The sequence below is a fragment of the Hippocampus bargibanti genome, linkage group LG06, assembly GCF_051943395.1.
Source record: "Hippocampus bargibanti isolate YZ-2025 linkage group LG06, ASM5194339v1, whole genome shotgun sequence".
Classification (NCBI taxonomy): domain Eukaryota; kingdom Metazoa; phylum Chordata; class Actinopteri; order Syngnathiformes; family Syngnathidae; genus Hippocampus; species Hippocampus bargibanti.
In genome coordinates this window covers 18,020,369-18,045,594 of record NC_142739.1, presented here as the reverse complement: position 1 = coordinate 18,045,594, position 25,226 = coordinate 18,020,369, and the positions used below count along the sequence as shown (strand labels likewise).

The window sequence follows — 25,226 nt, the reverse complement described above, 5'->3', positions numbered from 1 at the left end:
CTAAAAGGTAAGCAGCAACGGTGTCCTATCTTCTTCTTTTCCTTTCGGCTTTTCCCTTCAGGGGTCGCCACAGTGAATCAATGTCCTCCATCTAACCCGGTTTTGTGCATCCTCTTCTCTCACACCAGCTACCTTCATGTCCTCTTGGACCACATCCATAAACCTCCTCTTCGGTCTTCCTCTCGGTCTCCTGCCTGGAAGTTCAAGGCTCAGCATCCTTCTCCCGATATAGTCACTCTCTCTCCTCTGGACATGTCCAAACCATCTCAGTCTGGCCTCTCTGACTTTCTCTCCAAAGCCTGTAATATGAGTTGTCCCTCTAATGTACTCATTCCTGATTCTATCCAATCTGGTCACTCCGAAAGAAAACCTCAACATCTTCAGCTCTGCTACCTCCAGGTCTGCTTCCTGTCTTTTCTTCAGTGGCACTGTCTCCAGTCCAAACATCATGGCTGGTCTCACCACCGTTTTATACACTTTTCCTTTCATCCTAGCTGAAACCCTTCTATCACACATCACACCGGACATTTTTCTCCAGCCGCTGCAGCCTGCCTGGACACGCTTCTTCACCTCTTTTCCACACTCTCCATTGCTCTGGACAGTTGACCCCAAGTACTTAAAATCATTCACCTTCTTTATCTCTTCTCCCTGGAGCATCACTCTTGCACTTGGATCCCTCTCATTCACACACATATATTCTGTGTTGCTGCGACTGATCTTCATTCCTCTCCTTTCGAAGGCATATCTCCACCTCTCTAGTTTCTCCGCCACCTGTTCCCCGTTCTCGCTACAGATCACAAGGTCATCATGTCACAATGTCATCTGCAAACATCAGCAACAGTGTCCTATCATAGGGTTTAAAGTCATTGAGCGTCTTGTGTTAGATAGCCTCTCTGATGAGACCACAAAGGGGATACAGAAAAGCTGTTGAAATCAGTTAGACTAGCTTTTCCTCACCTTAAGCGCTAAAGCAGCCACTTTCATAAAGGCAGTTAGTGTGGGACAAGCGCATGAGTACCGTGTAAAAACAACAAATGAGAGATTCACTATAGCTAGGCATAGCTCATTTTTTATCCCATGCAAAGTACAGGCTAAGCCATTTAAGGAAGATGTTACATTGGTTTTGTTACATTGACTCCTTGGTCAGAGACTTTAAAAATAAGGCAGAGATATTATCTTCAATCAAAGCTCTGCAGCTGTCTGCGCTGTGAAGCCATGGCTGAGGATTTAACCCAGCAAATGTGGAAAGACATCGGAGATTGTGAGTGTTCTCACTGCTGAAGTCCAGGGCTCATGGACAGTTCTGTAACTTACTCACACAGGAAAAGTACCCCAACATGAGCACTGTAAAACCCAACAAGTTGAAAGTACTCAAATTTTTTATGGCAACTGATTACGTCAAAATTTTTGAGTGCAGTTTACTCAAACGTTTTGAGTAACCTGTAACCTGTTTTGAGTAACCTGTACAGGTTACTCAAAACTTTTGAAATGAACTTTTGAAATGAACTTTTGAAATGTGCTACCTCCTTGACTGCATTATTCTGCTCCACTTATTTATGTGAATCAGCCTTTTCCTACATGAAGATCATTAAGTCCAAATACTGTTGCACCATGAATGATGAACATTTGGAAATGAACATTTGTGAAATGTGCTTGGAAATGTGAGGTTGGCTGTCAGCAGCTACTGTCCGGACTATGCATTCCTGGCTTATTCAATTCAGTGCAAATCATCAAAGTAAACTCAGGTAATTATAAAAAAATGTTAATAGTTATTTATTATGTTATGTATATGCAGTTATTATGTGTGTTGTGCAATATTGGCTTATTCAGTTATGCAAGGTACATCAACATACATTGTACATATAAAGAATCCTTAAAACATTTGAAAATGATTTTGTTTTGCATTTTTTGTTGTGGGTAGATCATTTTGACTTGGTAGTTTTTATAAGTAGCTCGTATGCTGAAAAAGTGTGAGCACCCCTGGCCTAGAGTTTTGTGACTCGTTGGTCTCAGTCAAGGCAGGTTCTATCCCAAAGGTAGTTTAGTGTCCAGAACCCTACCAACCATGACATTAAGTTACCAGTAAAGACAGTTGTTGGTACAGTGCAGTATGTAGGGTCTGTCTTCCCAGCTAACATATTTAAAAGAGACCTTCCTTCAGCGGTTGTCAATGAGGTCCATGTCCAGGATACCACCATCCATATTCGTGAGCAGTGGGACCCCCCAATTGACCTTTCTCATCTGGATGAAGATAAAAGAAAAAACGTTCAGCAGATGTTGAGAGAGGAATCGGCATCATTTTCAAAATCGGAAGACGACATAGGTTGTGTGGAAAACCTACAAATGGACATTTTGTTAAAAGACACAGAGCCCGTTTCAAAGACATATATGTCTGTACCAAAGCCACTGTACAGAGAGGTGAACGACTATTTACAGGACTTGATAGCGCAGGGGTGGGTGGAAAAGTCCACTTCCTCCTACTCGTCCCCTGTCGTCTGTGGAAAAAAGATCGTACACTGCGCTTATGTATTGACTACAGATAGCTGAATCGGAAAACACACCCTGAGCTGCACCCCATCCCACGGGTACAGGCCGTAGTGGACAGCCTTGAGGGTAATACCATCTTCTCACTTCTGGACCAAGGCAAAGCATACCACCAAGGGTTCATGTCCAAAGGGAGCCGACACCTGACCGCCTTCGTGACCCCTTGAGGCCTTTATGAATGGATTCGAATCCCTTTTGGACTCATGAATGCACCAGCAGGGTTCCAGCGGTGTATGGAACAATGTCTGGAGGGGTTACGGGACGAAATATGTGTCCCCTATCTTGATGACATTCTTGTTTTCAGCGGGACATTTGACAACCACGTTGAGGATGTCAGGCGAGTGTTGCTATGTCTCAGAGAAACTGGAATAAAACCACATCAAGGCTGACCTGCCCCCCAACCATGACCCTTTCCAGTTTGAATATCGGCCCAACCGCTCGACTGATGATGCCATCTCCACTGCTCTCCACACAGCGCTCACCCAACTGGAGACCAGAGACTCCTACGTCAGAATGCTGTTCATCGACTGCAGCTAAGCATTCAACACAATCATCCCCCAACAGCTCACCGACAAACTGAGCAATCTATGGATCAACACCTCCAACTGCAACTGGCTGCTGGACTTCTTGACGGTGAGACCACAGGCAGTCAGAGTTGGAAACAACACTTCCAGCACCATCACGCTCAACACAGGGGCCCCCCAGGGGTGTGTGCTGAGTCCCTCCTCGTCACTCTGCTCACGCATAACTGCTCACCAATCATCACCCAGCTCCACCCTCTTCATAAAGTTTGCGGATGATACAACTGTGGTGGGCCTCATCAACAACGATGAGGAGACAGCCTGCAGGGACGAGGTCAGCTGCCTGGCCACGTGGTGCAAGGACAACAATCTCCGTCTGAATGTGGAGAAGAAGATGGAGATTGTTGTGGACTTCAGGAGAGTGCGCCCCCAGCATGCTCCACTAACCATTGACGGTTCTGCAGTGAAGAGAGTGAGCAGCACCAAGTCCTGGGAGTGCACATATCCGAAGACCTGTCCTGGAGCCACAACTCCGCATTACTGGTACTGGCCAAGAGATCCCTTCAGCGCATGTACTTCCTCCGCAAGCTCAAAAGAGTTGGAGCCCCAACCCCCATCACGACCTCCTTCTATCGCGGTACCATCGAGAGCATCCTGACCAGCTGTATCACCGTGTGGTACGGCGCCCGCATCGTGTCCTGCCGTAAGACTCTGCAGCGCATCATGAGGACAGCTGAGAAGATCATCGGTGTCTCTCTCCCCCCCTTCAGGACATTTACAACACCCGCCTCACCCGCAGAGCCATCGGGATCGCTGGCGATCCCACCCACCTCTCCCACAGCCTCTTCAGCCTGCTGCCATTGGATAGGAGACTGCGGAGTCTCTGAGCCAAGACCAGCAGGCTCAAGGACAGTTTCTGCCACCAGGCAGTCAGGAGACTCAACTCCCTCCCAGCCCTGCCCTTCTGCCCCTTCCCACTGCCACACTCACCGAACTCTGAGTACACGCTACATGCTGTACTATCATCCTGAACTCTATGTTTTTGTTCTTTCTCATTTTTTTCTGCAAGACCTCACTTCAACCCTTTCTTGTTGTTTGCGTTTGCATTACTACATTACGTCAATTTATATACGTCACTTCCTCACTTTACATATGCCACTACCTCACTTTACATAGGTCACTACATCACTTTCCAGACGACACTACCTCACTTTACATTCAGAAATTACATCTATTATCTGTTGTCAATTGTATGTATTTTTAGCCACGTTATAAGTGCCTTGCATGCCTTACATGCTGGGTCAGAGAGGACATTAATTTCATCTGTGCTGTATGTCATGCATATTAGCATATTTGACAATAAACCTGACTTTGACTTGACTCTACATACAATGTAGCCAAATATTTAAAAACTATCTTAGCTCTGTTGGTTGGTAACACAGAATATCACATACAGAACACCACAGGGTTTGTAGAGAGGATCAAAGACTTCATATTGGAACCTGAGGAAACATTGGCATCTTACGATGTGACTTCTCTCTTCACATCTGTCCCAACCACAGCAGCAGTCTCAGTGATGAGGACGAGACTGCTGGCGGACGTTTCTCTGCATGAAAGAACCAAACTTAAACCGGACCACATTTGCCAATTATTGGAAATCTGCCTTAATACTACGTATTTTAAATTTAAATCATAATGGCTATTCTGTACATGGAAGAGAAGGAGAAACAGGCCCTCGCATCCTTCCCGGGGAAAAACCTAGACACTGGTTTAGATATGTGGACGATACTTTTGTCATAATTAAAAAAACAAGAAATTCAATCCTTCACAGATCACCTCAACTCGATAGACATCAACATTAACTTTATTCGTGAGGACATTAAAGAGAACCAACTAGACTTTTTGGATCGTAAAGTAATTATAAAAGAGGACAAGGCGCTAAAAACAGAAGTCTTTAGGAAGGCTACGCACAACGACCAATACATACTTTTCGATTCCAACCACCCTTTATAACACAAACTAGGAGTTATCCGACCCCTCCAGCGTAGGGCTAAACGAATACCAACAAGCGTCAAAGGTAGAGAAAAGGTGTCAAAACATATCAGGAGAGCACTCACTAACTGTGGGTACCCTCAGTAACAAATGTCAGAAAGAAAGAATAGGGAAGGAAACCAAAAATTCTGAAGATACAAAAAAGGAGAGGCGTAGCAGTACCTTACATTGCAGGAGTTTCTGAAAAACTACAGAGTCCTTTGGCACCACAAAATTCCAACTTATTTCAAACCGATAAACAATTTAAGGCAAAAATTAGTGCATCCAAAAGATAGGCTGCCAAATGAAATACAAAGTAATGTAGTTTATTCAATATATTGTAAAAATTAAATTTGTAAAGAGCAGTACATTGGGGAGACTAAATAAATTCTCAAAAAAAGACTTTATCAACATCGCAGGGATAACGCTAGTGGGCCTCAATCGGCAGTACATATGCACCTAAACGCTAGCAACCACTCATTTGACGACAATGAAGTTACAATCTTAGTAAAAGAACATAGATGGTTTGAAAGGAGAGTAAAAGAAGCGATTTTCATAAAACAACTAAATCCTTCATTAAACCAATATGGTGGGGTGAGGTTCAATTTGGATCGTTCGTACAACAGCCTACTTAGGCAAAATAGGATTAGTAATATGGATGAGGTGATACCTGTGGAAGTGGGGCAATCAGGCCAGTTGTTAGTCAGAACAATAGGAACAATCAGTGGAGCTGCAGGGAGTAGTCCTTTGCTCCCCCCAACCTGAGATCAGGGACCTATCGTAGCAGAGTCCGGCACCACCATGTCTGGACAGTAGGGATATATTTATAATGCCTAAACTACCAGTAAGACTTTAGTTTGCTGACGAAGTTTCTTGGATAAGAAGCGAAACATCCGACACCTTCAAAGAAGTACAGATGACGGCTGAAGAAACCTTTTCATGGACCACTCCTGTACGACTGAGAGCTTACACAGACGCAACACAGCTACAGCGTACACCCTTCTGTCATTGTGTCATTGTTTACCTCTGCTGTCATTTCAATTAAACTGTCCTTACATTATCGGAGGTCATCTGCTGTGCAGTGAGAGATATTTAGTACAAGGTCAGATAAGCACGGGTGGAAAGGAATCACTTGCAGTCTGTAAGGAATGTCCAACTTTCATCCTTTCATTGGGGAAGGGTCATCCCACAGAAATGTCAAGGTAGATGAATCATCATTGTTCTGCTGCTTTGTCACATGACAAGAGCCTTTCTATTTCCCAATGTGAAATTGGGACCAAGTTGATTCTGCATGTGTGTCGAGCCATTATTATTGCATCCTCTTTTTTGTGATTTTAAAATGGATATAATAATTTTGACTGTGTTAATCACAGATTGGTTAAAATGAGGCAATCATGACACAATATAAAAGGTTGTTTTTGTGACATATTTTAAAAGCACGTGAGTGGTAGAGGTGAAATTTTCAGACAAAATGTGTAACTGCCACTGACTAGTTAGTTGGCTGTTGCTCAGAGAAAAATTTTATTGTTTCTAGTTGCTTCCTCTAAATCCATCCATTTCCAATTGTGCTTGTCTTCATTTGGGTCATGGGAGCAGGTAATTTTATTCCACCTTACTTTAATTCTGTTAATTCCAGGAAAACCGTGCTCAACTCACACAGTTTTCTTTTAACTTATTTTATGTGTTTTGCATGCATGGTTAATTTATTGAGGCAAATATGCAAATGCCCATTGCACTTTGCTGTCCAATAATAACAATACTGACCACAGGTGGGCAATTTAAACACTTTCATAGTGGCACATGATGCACACAAATTAAAACTCCCATTTTCCCACAAGAAAATTAATGAAGGGATGGGGGAAGATGCATGATGAGCAGTTTAATATGAATTACAAAATGGTTCAGTTTTTTCTTTTGAAACCTTAGCTGCTCTGTTTCCTGGGTAGTTGCAGTTTTTGTTTAGCTGAAGGGCTGGCTGTTGTCAGGTGTGCTGATGACGCTCAGCTGCCTCCCATCTCTCATTAACCCCAGTATTTAAGCACATATCCAACTTGCATTCCCTAGCCAGATGTTGTAGTTCCTTGTACTGTAGGTTCCCGGTGCTCTCATTTATCCCATTTGAATTTCTGTCTGGCTCCTAGTGAGTTTTCATTCATTCCTTTGTTACTTTTCAGTTTGTATCTGCTTCTGAGTCCGACAATCTTTTGGGTCAGGGTGTATCTAGGATTCTGCAAATGAGCAACTATGTTGTTTTTTAAATCACTTTTAGTGTGTCTTGTTAACAAAAATGCATTGAAATATCACTGAAGCATAATTAATGTATATTTTGAAATTATGTATGCTTAACGAGCAGGAAAACCTACTTTTTTAATTGTTTTTATTTTATCGGTTACAGAGATAAAGATGATGTATCACATTTTTTGTGTAGATGAAAATCTAACTGGTACCTACAGAAAGCTAATATTTTAAATATTTTCACAACAAAATATGTATACGCGATGCATTAAAGTGGATGTTTTGTGTGTGCGTGAGTGCGTGTGTTGTAATGAATTTCCACATGAAGCAGTTCTCGTTTTCTTGCTGCTGGACTACCATTGAGATGTTTCTTGTTGAACACATTTAGTTTGTTGTGGAGAAATAAACTATTTAGATCATGCCCAAGTTGGTACATTATTCATACTGTGTCTAACTTGTGACATAAACACTTTCATTTGCATCTCAGTAACAACATTGTGATATTGCCTGTCATGTATGTATTTGCGTTTACGAACAAAGACTTACAAAGTGAGTGTGTGCACTTACCAAAACCCTTACTTATTAACTACAGTAGGTTCATATTCTGTGCCAACTTAGATGACAGTTGCTGCCTTTTATTTTTGATGCAATCATAATGCCAGTAACAACAGACGTGTTAACAGTAAAACTGTAAAGTCTTGGCTGGAAACGTGCCATAGTCTGCCGGAAGTTTTACAGTTAATGTGGACTTTTCTTTTACTCTGCATGTAACTATATACTTGCAGGCACCCACCCAGAACCACAAAAACATGCTGCAAATACTTAACTGTAATGTCTCATGTTTGTTTGTGATAGATAGAAAGTCTCTTAATTTACCAAAATAAAACAGTGTTTTAGATAGCTTCACGAAAAGTGATTAAAAGTGACTCTTGACCTCAACGTTTACACCGATATGCTGAATGGTGCCAATATACGATTCATTTTTATATGATACACTGTTTACTACTGTTTTATTCTACTTTATCTGTATTTGGTTGACATTTTGGCTGGTGATGTAAAGCGGGGGTGGGCAATCCCAGTCCTGGAGGGCTATTCACCTGCACGTTTTCCAACTCACGGTTTAACACACCTGATTTCAATGTACAGGTTCAATACTAGGCTTCCACAGAGCTTGCTGATGATCTGATCATTAGAATCTGGTGAGTTGCAAAAGGGAGATATGGAAAACATGCATGCCCTCCAGGAATGAGATTGCCCACCCCTGATGTAAAGCATTGTGTGGGATACTCTCCTTCACCTTCAATAAACGAATAAACATCAATAAACGATGAATGTAAATCGACAAAGCTAACTTAAATGGAAATATATTTTTCCCTGCCTTGTAGTTAGGTGTCTTATTACACTCCTACTTACTTATTGGCGTGTTTCCATTGTCCAATTCATGTACTAGGATATTCTATAAAACAAATCCACTGGTCAGTACTTGTCTCCACAGTCATTGCTCGCTTACTAGCCATTACTTTTGGGGTCACAAGGCACATTTTCTCTGTCCCGTTGTTTCAACAATATGTTCAAGGCCCGGTGATACAGAGAGTAAAGACGATAAGTGCACTGAGAGACTGGGAATCAGCAAGGTAAGGTTGGGGGAAGTGCAGCATTCCATAAACACTAATGTGAGTGCACAACTTCTCCGTCACACTCCCAGACACATGCACACAACCCTAAAATGTGTGTGTAAATTCTGTGTAAGGGAACAGACTCTCTTTTTGGCAGGGTCGAGTGATTTTCATCTTCCTGGTACTATTGTCAATAGAATTATGCCAGGACTAACCTTAGAATCATCACTCCAAAAAAATAATACATCAAGAAAAGAATTCCTGAAAGAAATGATTCTCCAACCGATGCAGACCCCATATGATTAAGTTCCGTTAACCACATTATGTGAAAACAATGTAACATGTGAGAGCGCACATATGACCATCAGTTTTAGACAGCTTGTGGATGCCTCACCAATTCGGCATGCTCGGGATACTGCTTCTGTAATTACTGAGAGTAGCCTGTTGTTAGTCATCAAGGCAATGGTGGCAGCATTAAAGCAAGATACCGACTGCTGTGTGATCGCTGACGGTGACGTGTTACCTGGCTATGACAAACAGCACACAACTGACACCCAAGTAAGCCAGCAGAATATACATCCAGATATCGGGTGAGAGTGGGTTGAGGAAGGAGAAGACCCCTGGGTTGGTCCCATTTGGCTTTCGGTAGAGTATACTTATACCCAGTGTCATGAAGGGCTTGGAGAAGTCAATAACCTTCTCACGCACAAATGTGATGGCAAGAGGCGCCACTGCCAGATCAGCTCTCTGTCAATAAACATAATAAGGAAGAAGGACAGGCCATCAGTTAAGGGTGCAGGAAATGTTTAGAGGCAATCACTATAAGAAAGCTGAATATTTAGATTGTACATGTTCATTTTCAAAGAACTCAGCTAGATATTTCGAGAAAAAAAGATGTTCTACCATTCCAAAAGAAACCAAGGAAACTGAGAATAGCCCCACTTGGGAATTTGAGTCAACCATCTCGAAAGATCCAGGATAATAGTCATGGCTAATGCAGGGTGTGTTGGCAAACAGTTCCATTTTTGGATTTTTGTTTCATCTATTTATTTTTTTGCAGAGTGAGGCTGAAGTTATTCTTTGTCTCATTGTTGCTTCATTTGTCATCCACATTATCGAGTGTCTGTGTATTTAGTTCCCCTGTTACTTTCTTTTGTTTTATTTATTTGTTTGTTACATTTGCCTCTTGAGCTTTGGGGCTCGGCTTACTTACTTATTATCGCATTAACTTATTTTTTAATCTGAAGCATCCACTCCTTTTTTTGATGTTACATCTGCGATGACACACACAATATGTAAAGTGTATTGATCAAGGGCAGAAGACTGAGTTAAGAAGCACTTGACAGCTATTGGGTGTTACTTCTAATGGGTCAGTTATTGAATGTGCAGTGATTGCTATTTTTCTATTTGTGAAGTTTTTCCTATTTGGGTTGTTGTTAGGAGCAATTACTGGAAACTGCGATCAAATTGTGTATGTATTAATAGGGTCCACAGGGGAAACAACTCATGACAGGATCTATGCTCTCCTTGCAGCACTTGACTCTTCCTTCATATATACAATCATGAATTAATTCATTTGTCTTTGGCTCTGACAATGCATCCAGGAATGTTTTACTGATTCTTAGCATAAACCAATCAATCTGACTGTTTAAGACTTTTTTTGGTCAATATTGTTATGCTCAATTAATGAAGAAGTACAGTCAGTAGGGATTTAAGAGTTGTTGGGTTTAGAGTTTCAAAGACACCACAATTCTAATTTGATTCTTGAGGGAAACCATCTTATTATGTTTGTAAAAGACTGTATTTTTACAAGACGACAGAATTCTGTTTGGTCGCTTTATTATTTCGTTGTGGGCAACTTTGATGATCGCAAGGGACAAAATGTATCACTATTTTCAGGGGGCATGGTGAGTAGTGGATCACTGTCATGAAAGAGTAAAAAATAAATATATAAATGATGCACATGGGGATCATTTAGATAAAACATGTCAATTTTATAAAACATTAAAAAAAATCCACAGAGATGACACTTGTAGTTAAGTTTAAACAAACGACCTATACTAAGGAGATCAATTTTAATAACTCATCATGCAGTACGATACAGTACAATTCAGATACATACCCAGTAGCTCTACATAGAAGTGTATAGCCCCCATAGTGATCAATTAATAACTGTAACTGCAGTTTGAATACAAATATGCTCATGTTTTTTTTTTCTCTCCCGAGATTAGTAGAGTGGTGAACATCAGCGATTGAGCACATGGGACTGCTACTCCTCGGCCTGACCTGATCGTGAAAGAAATTTGCATGATATTCTTACAGCTTATGCTACAGCTGGTATAAATTAGCCTTAATATCGGTTAATTCTCAATCAATTTGTCTTTGAGAGTGTCCAGGTTTGCATAATTGTGACAATTGTCCTGCTAACCTTTACAAAGAGCTTGCCCATGTATTTGCAAAGCTACACTCCCTCCAAAAAACATCCCCTCAATTTGTCTTTTCAAATACCCTCATAAAACTAACATGTTAGGTAAAATTGCATAAAACATAGTTTGGTGCTTACTGAAAATGCAGGTAAGACTTACATGGTCCATTAGCTCCTTAACCATGCCATTCCACTGGCCTGTGCTTTCTTCCTGGGCACCATATTTTCCGTCTTCTACTAAGCGGATTTCATACGTAAAGCCCAATATGTTGGAAAGCTCTCTCAGCAGGTCGATGCAGTAGCCCTCAAAGCGGTCATTTCCATACACAGGCTTATCAGACTTCTTGAACATCACATACGGCTCCTCCTGTGAAACATGGGAGAAAGTATCTGCATCTTATACCACTGTCATTGTATGATTGTGTGCATTGTATTACATTTGTGTCAGCCTACTGTACGGTATTGTGTTTGCTTGGAAATTGTTTCACGTAATGAGATTACCATATGAAATGAGTTTGGGAGTGTAGAATGGCCACAAAAACATATACTGTAATGTATCGCTACAACCAATACATTTTCTTTAATTATTAATAGTGTGTATTTTTTCTGGACCAACACATTTGTTGTTGTCTTACTTTAAGTCAATCGATAGTAGCCAATTACTTTGTAACTAACGAAGAGAACACACGAACTGACTTATTGAATTAACTAATTTTATTTTGTTCTCAAGGTTACACCACCATGAGCTACATGTTGCCTGCATTAAAGTTCCAAGAGTTCAACATCCGATGGGAAGATGGATATAATCAGCAAAAGAGTTCTAGGTCAGTGAATGTTATATAATTATCTGACCAGGGAAGAGCATGTACTGTACCTAGTAAGAGAGCCTTGTGGTATGTCTTGGCTGACTGTAGTAGGAGTTGATGTGAGCGAAGGATAGGGACAAACTGTTCTCTGTTGGACAGATATGCTGCAGTAGGGTATTGTGCCCTATTGTGGAAGGGTTAATAGAGTTCTTTGTTGGGTATATATTGGAGAAGTTGGTCGCCAACTGCTCTTTCTAGATAGAATGCTGCTGAGGGAAGGAATGTTAGATTTTATTTTAACATGGTTGAGCCTGAGGCTGTTTTTAAATTGAAAGGTAAAACACCATAATCCAGAGAGGGCTTGATGATAATGGCAATTGTTTTGTAAAAGAAGGGTTCAGTATGCTAGAGGGAACCAGGCAGTGGACCACCTTGAGGCAACCAGAAGTGGATGAAGGCCTTGGCCTCAGCGATGATATTAGTTGATTTACCATTATGAATGAGAGAGACGCATCTGAGATCAAAGCACGTGGTGATCTGAGTATGTGGGTTGGGTGGTTGCAGTGTTCAGAAGCTATGAGTTGGAGGAGGCTTTGAACTGGAAGCAGTCAGTGAATGGGGTGCAGATGCCGGGGTCAATGGAGTAGTGATCATGGTTAGTGGAGTCGAAAATGAGGTGAATGGTTTGAACTGGCTCCTTGGGTTATTTTTCCAGTCACATAAGAAGAATCAGTGGTATATGTGGGTGTGTCGAGGGTATCACGCCTAGTCTGCAGGTGAACAGTGAAGTGAGGTCTTCCATTTGTAGTTTCCATCAATAGGTTTTCATATCCCATAAATTTGAGGTCAATAAGACGAAAGGAGACATTCACATGGCAAGTGAGTTAAGGAAAAGAGATATGCCGTGTCTCCAAGACACTGTAGTTTATTTTGGAGCAGAAGTGTTTTAAAGTTTAAATGATCGACGACTTGACAAAATTGTGCTGAGGGCTGTAGTCATTATTTTGGTGTCCTGAAGGTCATTAAGCATTTAATACACAATATGGCCTGGGCAATGTGGACGGGGAAAAGAATGGTTTGATGGTTACAGACAGTGGGGTTGAGTTACTGTAAAGCCAAGGTAGTAACTAATGCTGGTAGAGCAAATCCAAACCCTGGTGGCGTGGCTACTTATGCATTCAGATACCATCTATTTTTGGCAAGCTGCTATCAAGCGAGAGAAAATGTTTTTTTTTAGCCATGACATCACGAATGATGTCATGGATAAAACATAAAAGCATTTTGGATGTACAGTTATAACATTAACTGCAGTTGGCAGAGTGTTTCAAGGGATGGGCAATCGATGGTCAGAATCGAATAATGACAATTTCATGAAGTTAAATTCTTCACTTATATTACGGAATGCCCTTCCATGCTTATTGGTCATGTCTTAGTTTATGATACTAGTGCAACGTGTCCTGAGGAGAGAGAGCGACTATATCGGGAAAAGGATGCTGAGCCTTGAACTGCCAGGCAGGAGACCGAGAGGAAGACCGAAGAGGAGGTTTATAGATGTGGTCAAAGAGGACATGAAGGTAGCTGGTGTGAGGGAAGAGGATGCACTAAACCGGGATAGATGGAGGACATTGATTCGCTGTGGCGACCCCTGAGGGGAAAAGCCGAAAGGAAAAGAAGAAGAAGACTAGTGCAACGTGTTTTATGGGAGACAAATTCCTTGTGTGTTCTACATACTTGGCCAGTAAAGATGATTCTGACTCTGATTAAGATAGATTTGTTAAAAAAAATAATTAAGTGTAACACGGGAATTTTTTGTTCCAGCAAAACCATACTTTACCTTACTTTATCTCAAAAATAGTACTGTTTGGTCAGTGTTCTGTGAAGATGTTATTGGTACACACTGTAATCTCTGACATAATTTTTTACCCCAATACAGTGGTGATTTCTAAAGTTCATAAAATGTTGCATGGCCAAGATCTTAACAGTAATTACATCATGATTTATTGTACACAATTCCTGTGAACATGAGGAGAAGCTGCATGAAAGTAGGCATCAATCAAATATAACCAACCCAATTATTGTGAGCCCTCCTTGCTTCCCTCGGTGTTCACAACCCATCAAACACATCCCTGTGACTTCATCCTAATATGGCAATTACTTCCACAAAGTTGCTAATAATGGCAATCCAATCACTTCACAGCATGCTTAGAAGGAAAGGAGACCCATGAGAATGACAACCCACAATTTAATTGAAATTGCTATTTTTACACTTGCTTTGAAAATAACAAAATGTTTTTTTTAACTCATTCACTGCCATTCACAAATTTATTCATGAATTGAAAATATGATGTAGAGCGCCATTCCCAAATTTGTTCGGGTTTTGTTATTCCATGCTTGTGTGCCGATAAAGCGCTGGCCATAGCCTGTAGTAATGTTTTTTTTTTCTTTTCCGCAAGGGGGCAGCTTGTCCCTTTTTTCCATGTTAGTGCTTTGTTCCGGTTTCAGCTGTTGTTAAAGCGCTATATAAACCAGTATGTATTGCATTGTATTTTGACAGCCGCACTCATTTTAAGCTGATATAACTCCAGACCCATATAATTTAGGAATTACCTTTTTTTCTGATGATAGAAGAGAGTCTCAGGTTTCTTACGCTGCATTGAATGTTTATGTAGCCCTAAATCTCGATATCCTGTGGGTCCTGGAATTTCAGTGAGAATGACAAAAGCCCTAGCACTGGGGACACATATTTGCACGTCTGCCATGGAATTAGTTCAATTATCATTTAAACACTCGATTCCCAATGCTTGTCAGCTGTACAAGCGCTTTGTTACAGCTTTACAGGATGTCTGTCTGTCTATCTATCCATCTATCCAGCCGTCCGTCTGTCCATCCATCCCTCCCTCCATCCGTCCGTCCGTCGGTTTAGCTAGCTAGCTAACCATAATTGGTGGTCTGGTCAAACAGATGTGTCAGACAGAAAATTTAATGTGGATTGTTTACTATGGTAAAATCATGCCGTTTCAAACATTACTACCAACAGAGAAGGTTGGCACAAGCCATATTGCTATAATATGGCTTTGAATTAATTGACTGAAAGCAGAACCATAAACCTATGCATTCAGTTCTCACCATCTGAACTTGAGACTTTCACTCCCAATCAAACGGTAATATGAGAGCACTGTGTGTCATCTTCTGAAACGGACAGCGCAATCTCCCAAAGCTGCTCTCAAACTGAAAGGCAGCTTAAGTCAAGCAGTGGGAGATCTTTTTCAAGTGGGAGAGCTATAAAATAATGACATCTTTGAATGAAGTTTGTCATGGCTGAGTATATTTCTTTCCAGTCACCCACCAGACTCACCAAAAAGGAAAGGGGACCAAATTAAATATAATCAAAAGAAAAAAAATAAGTAAAGGGAAGTAAATCCAATTAATTTGAAATTAGCTTTCAAAACCAGGAAAAGCATGAACATACGCAACATTGGGTTACCTCTTGGCGGCCTGGGTTACTTGTTGTATATGTCTACAGTTTATGATGATATTAGTCGTACTTTCAAATGGATTGGAAAATAAAAGGATTCCTTGTTTAAGTAACATTTGAAAAAAGGTAAAACAAAAATCAACAAAACCATATTCAAAAGCAGTGACATCATTGGACTGGATTGGATTTGCCTTTATTAGTCTCGCAGTGGAGAAAAAGAATGAAATGAATGAAAAAGAATTATTGAAAACCAGGTCATTCTGACTGTTATAAAAATCAAAAATATGTTTTATGTTGCACCATACATATTTATACATTTACAATCCCAAGAAAATGTCCTTGGGATATTTTTGAGGCGGTTATCCTCAGAATGCTAAATTGAATTGAAATGCAAATCCCAATGCATTTGTAGGACCACATCTTCAGGGGCGAGTGAAAGGAAATGTAAAACGTGACACTTCTTGATGATCTGTTAAACTACTGAGCACTAAAGTAAAATGAAACGGTTGCTTTGTCATTTTGTAAAATCCAGATACTGTACAATTTTGTCTGTTAAGGGAGGAAGCTGCACATATTTAGAGGAACTTGACAACTTGCCATGAACATAGAACAGCAAGAATTGATTGGAATTGAACTAAATGCCTGCTTAAGACCATTCCAAATGATCATAACTAATTCCCCAATATTTACCTGGTTGGTTGACTGCTCGGTTGAGGGATCGATTTACGTATGTCACCCAAGAGAACTTTGTACAAGACGAACAAGATTAAATACCAGTATAGTTGAGATGATGAGGGACCGGTTGGATAAGGAATCTGATACGTTAGTCGTCTTCCCTTTCTGGTTGTCCGTCATGTTTAGGCCACTTGGAGGGTCCCATGTGCCAATCTATAGAAAACCATTCATTCATTACTTGTGAGTTTGATAATGTAAAATATTTCATGAAGTATTCCTCCAAACACAAGTGCAGTGGTAAAAAAATAGTGTTTACCACTCGCTTAAAATGAGGGGGTGGTAACAAGAAAACACTCACAATATTTCATAGTATACATGAGATGAGATGAAACTAACCTTTATTAGGCTCACAGTAGAGAAATTCACGTTTAACAGTCGCAAGGTTATTAAAGTAGAGGAAATGAAAAAGAAGTAGAAGAACAGCCGTACCCATGCCGATTTCACCTGCCAGGTTACTTTCACGTCCTCTAGTTTTTCTCCCACATTCCAAAAACATACATGGAAGATTGATTGAACACTCTAAATTGTGAGCACAAATGTTTGCTCATCTATGTGCGCCCTACAGTTGGCTGGCAACCGGGTCAGGGTGTACCCCGCCCACTACTCAAAGACTGGTGAGATCGGCTCCGGCACCCCCAAGGATAAAGTGGATTAGAAAATGAGTGAATGAATGCATCATTTTCAATCACCCCAACAAAAGAATCACACTAATAACCAACAGTGATAATAATAAAATAAGAGCTGTTGCACTCTCTTATTTGATGTGTTTCTTTTCAGAACACTCAAAGAATTTTAACGCGCACGTTCACAATTGCGGTAGGCTAAGTGTGACTGCCGGTATGCGCCTATGGCCGCTTTAACGACCGTCACCAAGCATTTACACCTGGCGAGAAACAAGGTGGATGAAGCGTCTTGCCCAAGTACACAGCAACTTAGACAGAGCCAACCCTTCGGTTACTAGATGACCCACTCAACTTCCTGAGGACCACCCGTCTCAATATTTTTTCCCCCTCAGTGGATGAATCGCATTTGAAAATGTATTGAAGCCCTGAGGATACAGTTGACAGAGTGTCACACTGCCCTCCGGCACGCCATGGGGAGCAGAGTTAAATATATTGGAGCTAAATTGGCTTTGTGGCAAAATTGTGTCAAAGATCTTCTTTTCCTTTCGTCTTTTCCCTTCAACGGGTCGCCACAGCAAATCAGTAACCTCCATCTTCAGAGGTATGATACGCATGTTTGTTTTGGCCCAGTTTTTACGTCGGATGCCCTTCCTGACACAAACCTCTGTATTTATCCGGGCTTGGGACCGGCACAAGAAGACTCATGTCCCTTTGTGGCTACAGAACAAGCAACTCGCTCAGTAAAAGGCTCCCAAACACAAAATGGTCATTTGCACAGCAACAATCAAAAAAGCAAAACTGTACTCACTATATATATATATATATATATATATATATATATATATATATATATATATATATATATATATATATATACACACACACAAGCTAGTGCTTGTGTGCATGTGTACCAGCACTGCCTGGAAAATGATAAACGGCAAAAAAAGAGAATTGGTGTGGCTGTTAATTATCCTAAGTCCTCTTATGTCCTTTCTCAAAAATGGAAAAGTCTCCCATCGCTCACCCTTTGTCCTGTCGAACCAACCTGCGCATGGTATCATGACGAAGGAGCACAAACACTCCGACCCGCATTCTCCTCAGTCCCCACGGGGCTCTTCTTATCTGACTGACTCGAGATAGGCTTTGTAATTGCAAATCAACACTTTAATTCAGTCTTCATGAGGGTGGAGGGCTTCTGAAGGGTTTCCTATTAATGGACTAAATAATTCATTGACGTGCCTGCACTCGCAGGACGGAGTTCGAGCACCACTGCAGTGTGAATGCTTAAATTGCATTTGAATATATTATTATTGTTAATTAATATGACCAATTATCTCAGCATGGTGTCTACCTATTGATAATCTGGATCATATAAAACAGCAAAAAAAATACCCAAACTTGTTCTACTCAGCAAATAAATGCAAAGTCTCTGCTAAAAGGTTCATATTTATTTTCATGTTAATCTCTGGGTCCCTCAATCCAAGCATTTTTCCCCCTTTAGTTGGAAGCTGTCATTGAGGCATGGTTTCATCCCGTAGTTCACATTAGGTGCATTCTGTTTTTCTTTTTTCAACATTCAATGTTTTTTCAACACATATTTCACAGTGTGTAAAACGATCTTACGGCGCTCTCTTGATTTTCAAATTCCATTAAAACAAACCTCTACTGCAGGGGTCGGGAACCCATGGCTCGCGAGCCATATATGGCTCTTTTGATGATTGCATATGGCTCGCCGATAAAACTAAATACATATTGTGTTTTTTTTCGCCGTTCATTTCCCGTTGGGGCTGCAGTTGGAGGAAAGCGTAATTTTGATTGGATGACACTGACCTAGAATGGCCGAAAGCGCCATTTTGATTGTTGAAACCGGAAAACGGCCCTTTAAATGAGCCCAACTAGTGCACTTCAGCGTGAATGCACCGGAGCATTAGAGGAGAGAATATGTTCTGATTCTAATTTGCAATGAAACAATACCATCGATGAAACAGTCGAATGTCAGTGACATTCTAACAAGCCCCATGTTATCGTTAGCATCAACATACTTACTGCGAGAAGTAGATTGCAGATAGCAAGTGTGGAAGCTTATTAGCCGTGTGCAGGCTAGCTAGCAGTAACTTCACCTCTGGACCGGCAAATTGAATTTCATTCCGATCGTTTTCCTGGATTTTTACCAATCACGAGGAACGGAAAACCATTCATGTTAACGTTGAGTACTATCACAAAGTTATTTTACATGATACATTCTGATATTTTTTTGAAAAGTGACCGCGCGTGCGTGCGTGCGTGCGTGTGTGTGTGTGTGTGTGTGCGCGCGCGCACGCGAGCGTTTGTATGTGCGCGCACGTGCGTGTGGCTCTCACTGAAAAACATTTCTAAATATTTTACTTTTATGGCTCTCTTAGTCAAAAAGGTTCCCGACCCCTGCTCTACTGCCTGGTGAGTTCGGCATACAATTTAGGAAAGTATAGATAAACTAAAGGGAACCTACCTTCTCCAACCCCTCCTCTTTGAGGCTGATAACATCAAGGTCGAAGTCTGTCCTCAAGCCATTGGTCTGGTTAAAAGTGATTCTCCCAGTCAGGCCATCCCAGTGGGCCTAAAGATTTTAAAGGATGCAACAAAGACAGGCATTTGATGTGACATCAAGTGCTGTTGAAATATTCTTTGTGTCTGTGAGAAAAGAGAGACAGTATCTGAAAGACGGACGGCAATTATGTCATCCTTAGATTTGTATTAGCTAGAGAGGGAATTTATTACAGCGTGACATTTGCAGAGAAGGAACACACTTATCCTTCGACGGAACAACCAAGGAAGTTGGTGACGATGGGACTGATTGTAAAGTTTACCCTAAAGAATAACTCGGCATCCCGAGGGACTTTGTGTACTGTATTGCAAAGGTGACAATTGATGGGAAATGGAGTCAGCAGTACTTTTAGCTGAGGCCATGGCATGGTTAATATTTTCTAGCAGAGCAGAACAAAAACGCAAAGGGATTGATGGGATTAGATGGAGGACATTTATTTATTTATTTATTTGGGGGCGGGGGGTTCGAACACTATTTTTTAAGGAAATTGAATATTTAATAGCTGGTAAATTGCATGATTACGACCTTCCACGGAAAAATTCAGGCTTATCCTCATTGTGCACCTTAAGCTGGTTAGTTAACACAGTTTTCAGTTCATTGTTTTAGTTTTATGCTTTCTGCTTGGGAGAGCAAGGTCAAAATTGTTTCCTCCCTCTGTCCAACTGTGACACACTCATTAAAAAGGTGGTAAATAAACAGAAACACAATTTGATTGTTGTTTGTTACATGACATAATGCCTACAACTCATTTAAATTCAGTCTCCACCTACTTTCCGAAAAGAATGGATGAGAGAACAGGGATCAGATAATGAAACATCTACCTCTTTGATGAGGGCCATGAAGCGGTTCCCAAAGCGCCAAGGCTTATGTCGGTTACACTGTAATGAGCTGACAGTGATCTGCTGAGACTGCTGCACGGCCACGGCCACGGCCACCACATGCACAGCGTCATACATTAGTGCTGCATCTGTCTGCGAGAGGAAAGAGGGGAGGCAATGGACTATCATTCACATGAAATAAACATTGCCTGGCAGGTGAAATCGGCATGGGTACGGCTGATGATGCCCGTTTGATGCTAAGAGAAAATGTCTGAACCACAGATGTCAAAGTGTGATGCTTGTGATCCACTACTCTGTATTTTTAGCTCTCCGCATCCTCCAACAAACCTGAGTTAAATGATCAGGGTTGTTACCATGCTTCTGCAGAGCATTGCGGATCACTTATATCATGTGTGTTCGGACCAGGGAGACTAAAAATGTGCTAGATAGTGTCCCTAAAGGACCGAAGTTTGACTTATAGACAGTCCACTGCATCGATGAAGAAAGTACAGTGATGCCTTGGCTTACGAACTTAATTGGTTCCCAGACAGAGTGCGTAGGGTGAAAATTGTGTATCCCAAAAATTAATTTCCCATGGGAAACCATTAAAATGAGAATAATCCATTCCCAGGTCCCAATAAAACAATTTTCTACGGCTTAATTTTCTAAGCCTTAAAACTACACAAAATGTACCTTATTTTATGTATAATGTGCTATGGTACTACAATTAAATAAAAATTGTACTATATAATAAAGTTGTTTTATTTACCTTTGTGATGGTCGTTGATTGAATGGAGTGGCCGGTTTCATCAGCATTAAACACTTGATGAGGAACGGAGCATTCTTCTTTCACTATCTTGAGGAATGATCCCTTGTAGGTGCTTTCTCTGTAATAATTTTAACTTGTTCCTCATCAATTGTGTTCTGTTTAGCTGGGTTGATAGCTTTTTGCATCAAGTGTACAGATGGCTTGTGTGAGTTATTTATGGAGCCTGATTGGTGGGATATTTTAACCTTGCAGTCTACACTCTGCCTTTTGAACTATCAAAGTTGAAACGAGTCCAAATTTCACTGTTTTCGATCCATTTTCTCATTTTCTCTCTGTCGTCTGCTCTGTAATGTTTAGCGGCCTCACGCTCTCTCTGTCGTCTGCCTGTCTCTTTAATGTTTAACCCCCCCCCCCCCCTCCTCATTGCTGCGTTCTTGACCAATCACGTGGCTTTAACCGAAGACTGGGGGTGGGGAATAAAGGACAAAAACAGTTGGGTGCCATTTTGTTGTTAGGAGAACGGGCTCGTTCGCAAACGAGACATCACTTATTGTGGCGCTCCGTGTGTATCCCGAAAAAAAGTTTGTATGTAAAGGTAAAATGTTCATACATTTAACGTTCGTAAACCGAAAAGTTCGTAAGCCAAGGGGTTCGTGAACTGAGATATCACTGTAATCAGTTTGTGTGTCTTAAAGTACTCAATGGCATTTACATCACATAACATTTCATTGTATCTTAACTGAGAATCAGAAAATCAGAATCAGAAAACCTTTATTCGTCCCACAATGGGGAAATTTGCAGAGATTTATGACGAGATTTACAGTTAGAATACTGTGTAAGAGTTTATTCCTCTATTATTTCCATGTCAGTTTGCGTGTCTTCAGGAGCAATGTTGAGTTTTCTACTTGTGCATGTAGAAGGAAAGGCCACTTAAATTCTCTTGATATGACTAAACAAATCTGGAGAGGATTCCCAGTGCTACTCACTTTGGAGTTTATATTTACACTTTAGTCCCAATGCCCGCGGCAGTTTTGTTAAAAGCCACCATGGATCATGGTGAGACAGTGCCAGGGGGCTGGATGGGTAAGAGATTCCAGTGGATTCCTAGTCAAAAAATTAGTCAAGGCAGTCGGAAGTGTAAATGAAAAATCTACGCTCAAGAAAAAGACCTTTTGGGTTGACTTAATTCGATCACTTTGCACGTGATTAAAAAATAGCAAATCAATTATCATTTCCCCATGCTTTCCTCAAAAATACCCGTTTATTATGTATTAGCTTAGCACATTTTAATCAGGTGCAAGTACATTTTTACAGTGGTGTTGCCCAAAGAAACAATAGGATGAATGCAACACAAAACCTGACACTATGTACAATAGTTTCGCTCCATTGTGCCCGTGCCGAAAATGTGCTCCAAAGTTTTGTGGCATCCAGTTTAATTTGCACAAAGCCTCGACAGGACAAAAGATGCAAGGAACCACATTAGAACGCATTGCATGTCATCTGTGGTAAACTGCTCCTTGGAGCATCCAGAAGTCAGCAGCCGACACCCCCCCCCCCCCACGGCAGTATTGTGAAAGGCTGAGAGACAATTTAGCAAGGATAAAATAATTAAATAAAAATACCTATATTAACTTCAAGTCAAAGTCAGCTTTATTGTCAAATATGCTAATATGCATGACATACAGCACAGATGAAATTACTAACTTCGACAGCATGCTCCACTGTTTTTAGCCGTGACTGCCAGGACCATGGTATGAACAGAGGCTGAGTTACCACAGACAGCAAATAAATATTTTGTATTGTCTTAGCTAAAAAAAACGATGCCGCTTTCTTTGGAAGAGCTTTTGATTTGTAACATCAAACGGTTCCACCACGTCTATACAGCAGTTCACACTGCAAAGCCCAAAATAGCATGGATGAAAAACTTTGGTGTGGATAAGCTTGACTGGCCTACAGTCTTGAGTTCAACACTTTGGAACACCTTTCGCATGGATTAGAGCAGACACTGGGAGAAAGGCCTTCTTGCTGAACAAACGTGTGACACCCCCCACAACCCAAATTGGTTTCTTTCAACATGGCACAAAATTCTAATAAATTGGAAGTCACACAGCAGCGATCTGTTGTTCAATCAGCTACGGACAAGTATGTTGGGAGAACATCAGACTGAAAGTTAATATCGTTACATTCTGCTTTCACAACTATTCATAGATCCATGTAGACTAAACTAAACATGCAATAACATATGTATTAAGCTAAACATGGAATAACATAATATGTTTACTAATCTAAGCATGAAATAACATATGTTTACTAATGTGCATAAGCACTATATCACCTACCCCTAGAACTCTTAATTGCTGCAAAAAGCAGGACCATTGTCCTATATAATAAATTAATGAAGAATGACACATAACACAACTTCACTTGGGAATATAGGTCATTGACTAAATTTGGCAATGTACTGAACATCATAGCATAAAGCACTCATTTCATGACTGAATATACTATTTAATAAAACAGATGGAAAAATATTCAGCATGTCAAAAATTATGTGAAATTGCGTCCTGCTAGAGTTCTGGCAGTAAGACTGTGTGCCTCATTGCTTGTCCCCAGTGCGAGCATTACAGAGAGCCGTCAGGCAGTCTCGGTACTGATTTAGCAACACCGACACTTTACTCTCTAAACATCTTATTAAAACAAAAGATGTCATTCCTGAATGAAATTACATGTACTGTGAAATGCATAAAAAGCTGCTTTTCGCTTGTGTTTACTGATAAGAGCACTGTTATTCCTTTTTGCCCATGACATGTAACACTCGTACTGTACATATATTCATTCATTCATTCATTCATTCATTCATTCATTCATTCATTTTCCGAACTGCTGTATCCTCACTATGGTCATTGGAGGAGCAGGTGCTTCCCTCAGCCATCATCGGCGAATGGCTGCTGAATGTCTGATGACTTGATGGTAAATATTTGTTCCCTTAAAGGAATTCAGTTAATTTAATTTCTGCCTTCACCCTAAGTCAGAAATGTTTGCCTCTCAGTGCGATAAGGGTGTGCAATGTTTCATGTTTGCATTTGGTGGAAATCAAAACTTGTTTTATAATTTTGGTGAAAGAAGTTTAATGTGCCTCACTTGACCAAGGGCCTACATGCAAAAACGATTTTGAAAAAAAGAACAATGTAATTCTCGTTTACTCTTTGCAACACAATTAAGATCAGACTTCTAACCGATAGATTAAAAACTATATAAAATTACCAAGGATGTGTACAGTACAAGACATAAGGAGAAAGAAACCACCACTTCAAATAATTATTTTCATTTTCATTTTGATTTGTAATGCAACATACATACCCAAGTCGTGTGTTAGCACTGAGTAAATAGTGTTAAATAGTATTTTATGACTGATTTTGAAGAAGGTGAAAGGTGGAGACAAGCGCTGCTGGTCCTGCAGAAAGCTGTTGTCACACAGCTGCAGGTCTTTTGATCGAAACATAAACACCCAGAGAGACGAGACGGCACTTGGGGAAAAATAAGTCGATGAAAGTGAGTACAAGAGGACGGTGTATGTGAGTCTACATTTGGAAGAAAGGTTTCGCACTCGAAGCATTCCACGTCGCCGCCCAGTGACTTGCCTCACTGACTGCATCAGCACCTCCTGGCTGCTGCTCGGAGAGATTAAAAACGGAGCCGATTTTGGAGTCTTTTGGGATCTGGCTGATGTCTTACTCATGGTGAGGTCAGTCAGTGCCATCCGCTCTTCCTTCTATTCTCAGCAGGGCAATGAGATCACCAGTCACAGAACTGGCATGTGCATGAAATATATGTGCGGTGGATTCTCGGATGCCAGAAAAGAAAATGGGGGAACAGGCTGAACAGTAGTGTAAAGACTTGGGAGGATGTCTTTTATGGTTTAGAGATCAGTCATGATATTGTTTGCCACTGAATGACTTTTTATTTTGTTACTATTGTGTGTACTACTACTGAAACTTGTGCCTCTTTACTTGCGAGAGATGCTGCATTTTGATTTTCGTGCTG

At 40.8% G+C, this 25,226-nt stretch overlaps 1 protein-coding gene across 4 annotated transcripts in view; it reads right to left on the bottom strand.

The window, feature by feature from the left end:
* LOC148896643 (glutamate receptor ionotropic, kainate 2) overlaps positions 1-25,226 on the bottom strand; it is a 251,019-nt gene that overhangs the window by 71,566 nt on the left and 154,227 nt on the right. For 3 of the 4 annotated variants that reach the window (XM_088997801.1, XM_088997803.1, XM_088997802.1), the window contains 5 exons: positions 20,417-20,566; positions 19,500-19,607; positions 16,428-16,541; positions 11,533-11,739; positions 9,471-9,694 (listed from right to left, as the gene is read on the bottom strand). In XM_088997801.1, the coding sequence (XP_088853927.1) occupies positions 9,471-9,694; positions 11,533-11,739; positions 16,428-16,541; positions 19,500-19,607; positions 20,417-20,566 (803 nt within the window). The remainder of the gene's footprint in view (positions 1-9,470; positions 9,695-11,532; positions 11,740-16,427; positions 16,542-19,499; positions 19,608-20,416; positions 20,567-25,226) is intronic. The other variant, XM_088997804.1, reaches the window with a different exon arrangement.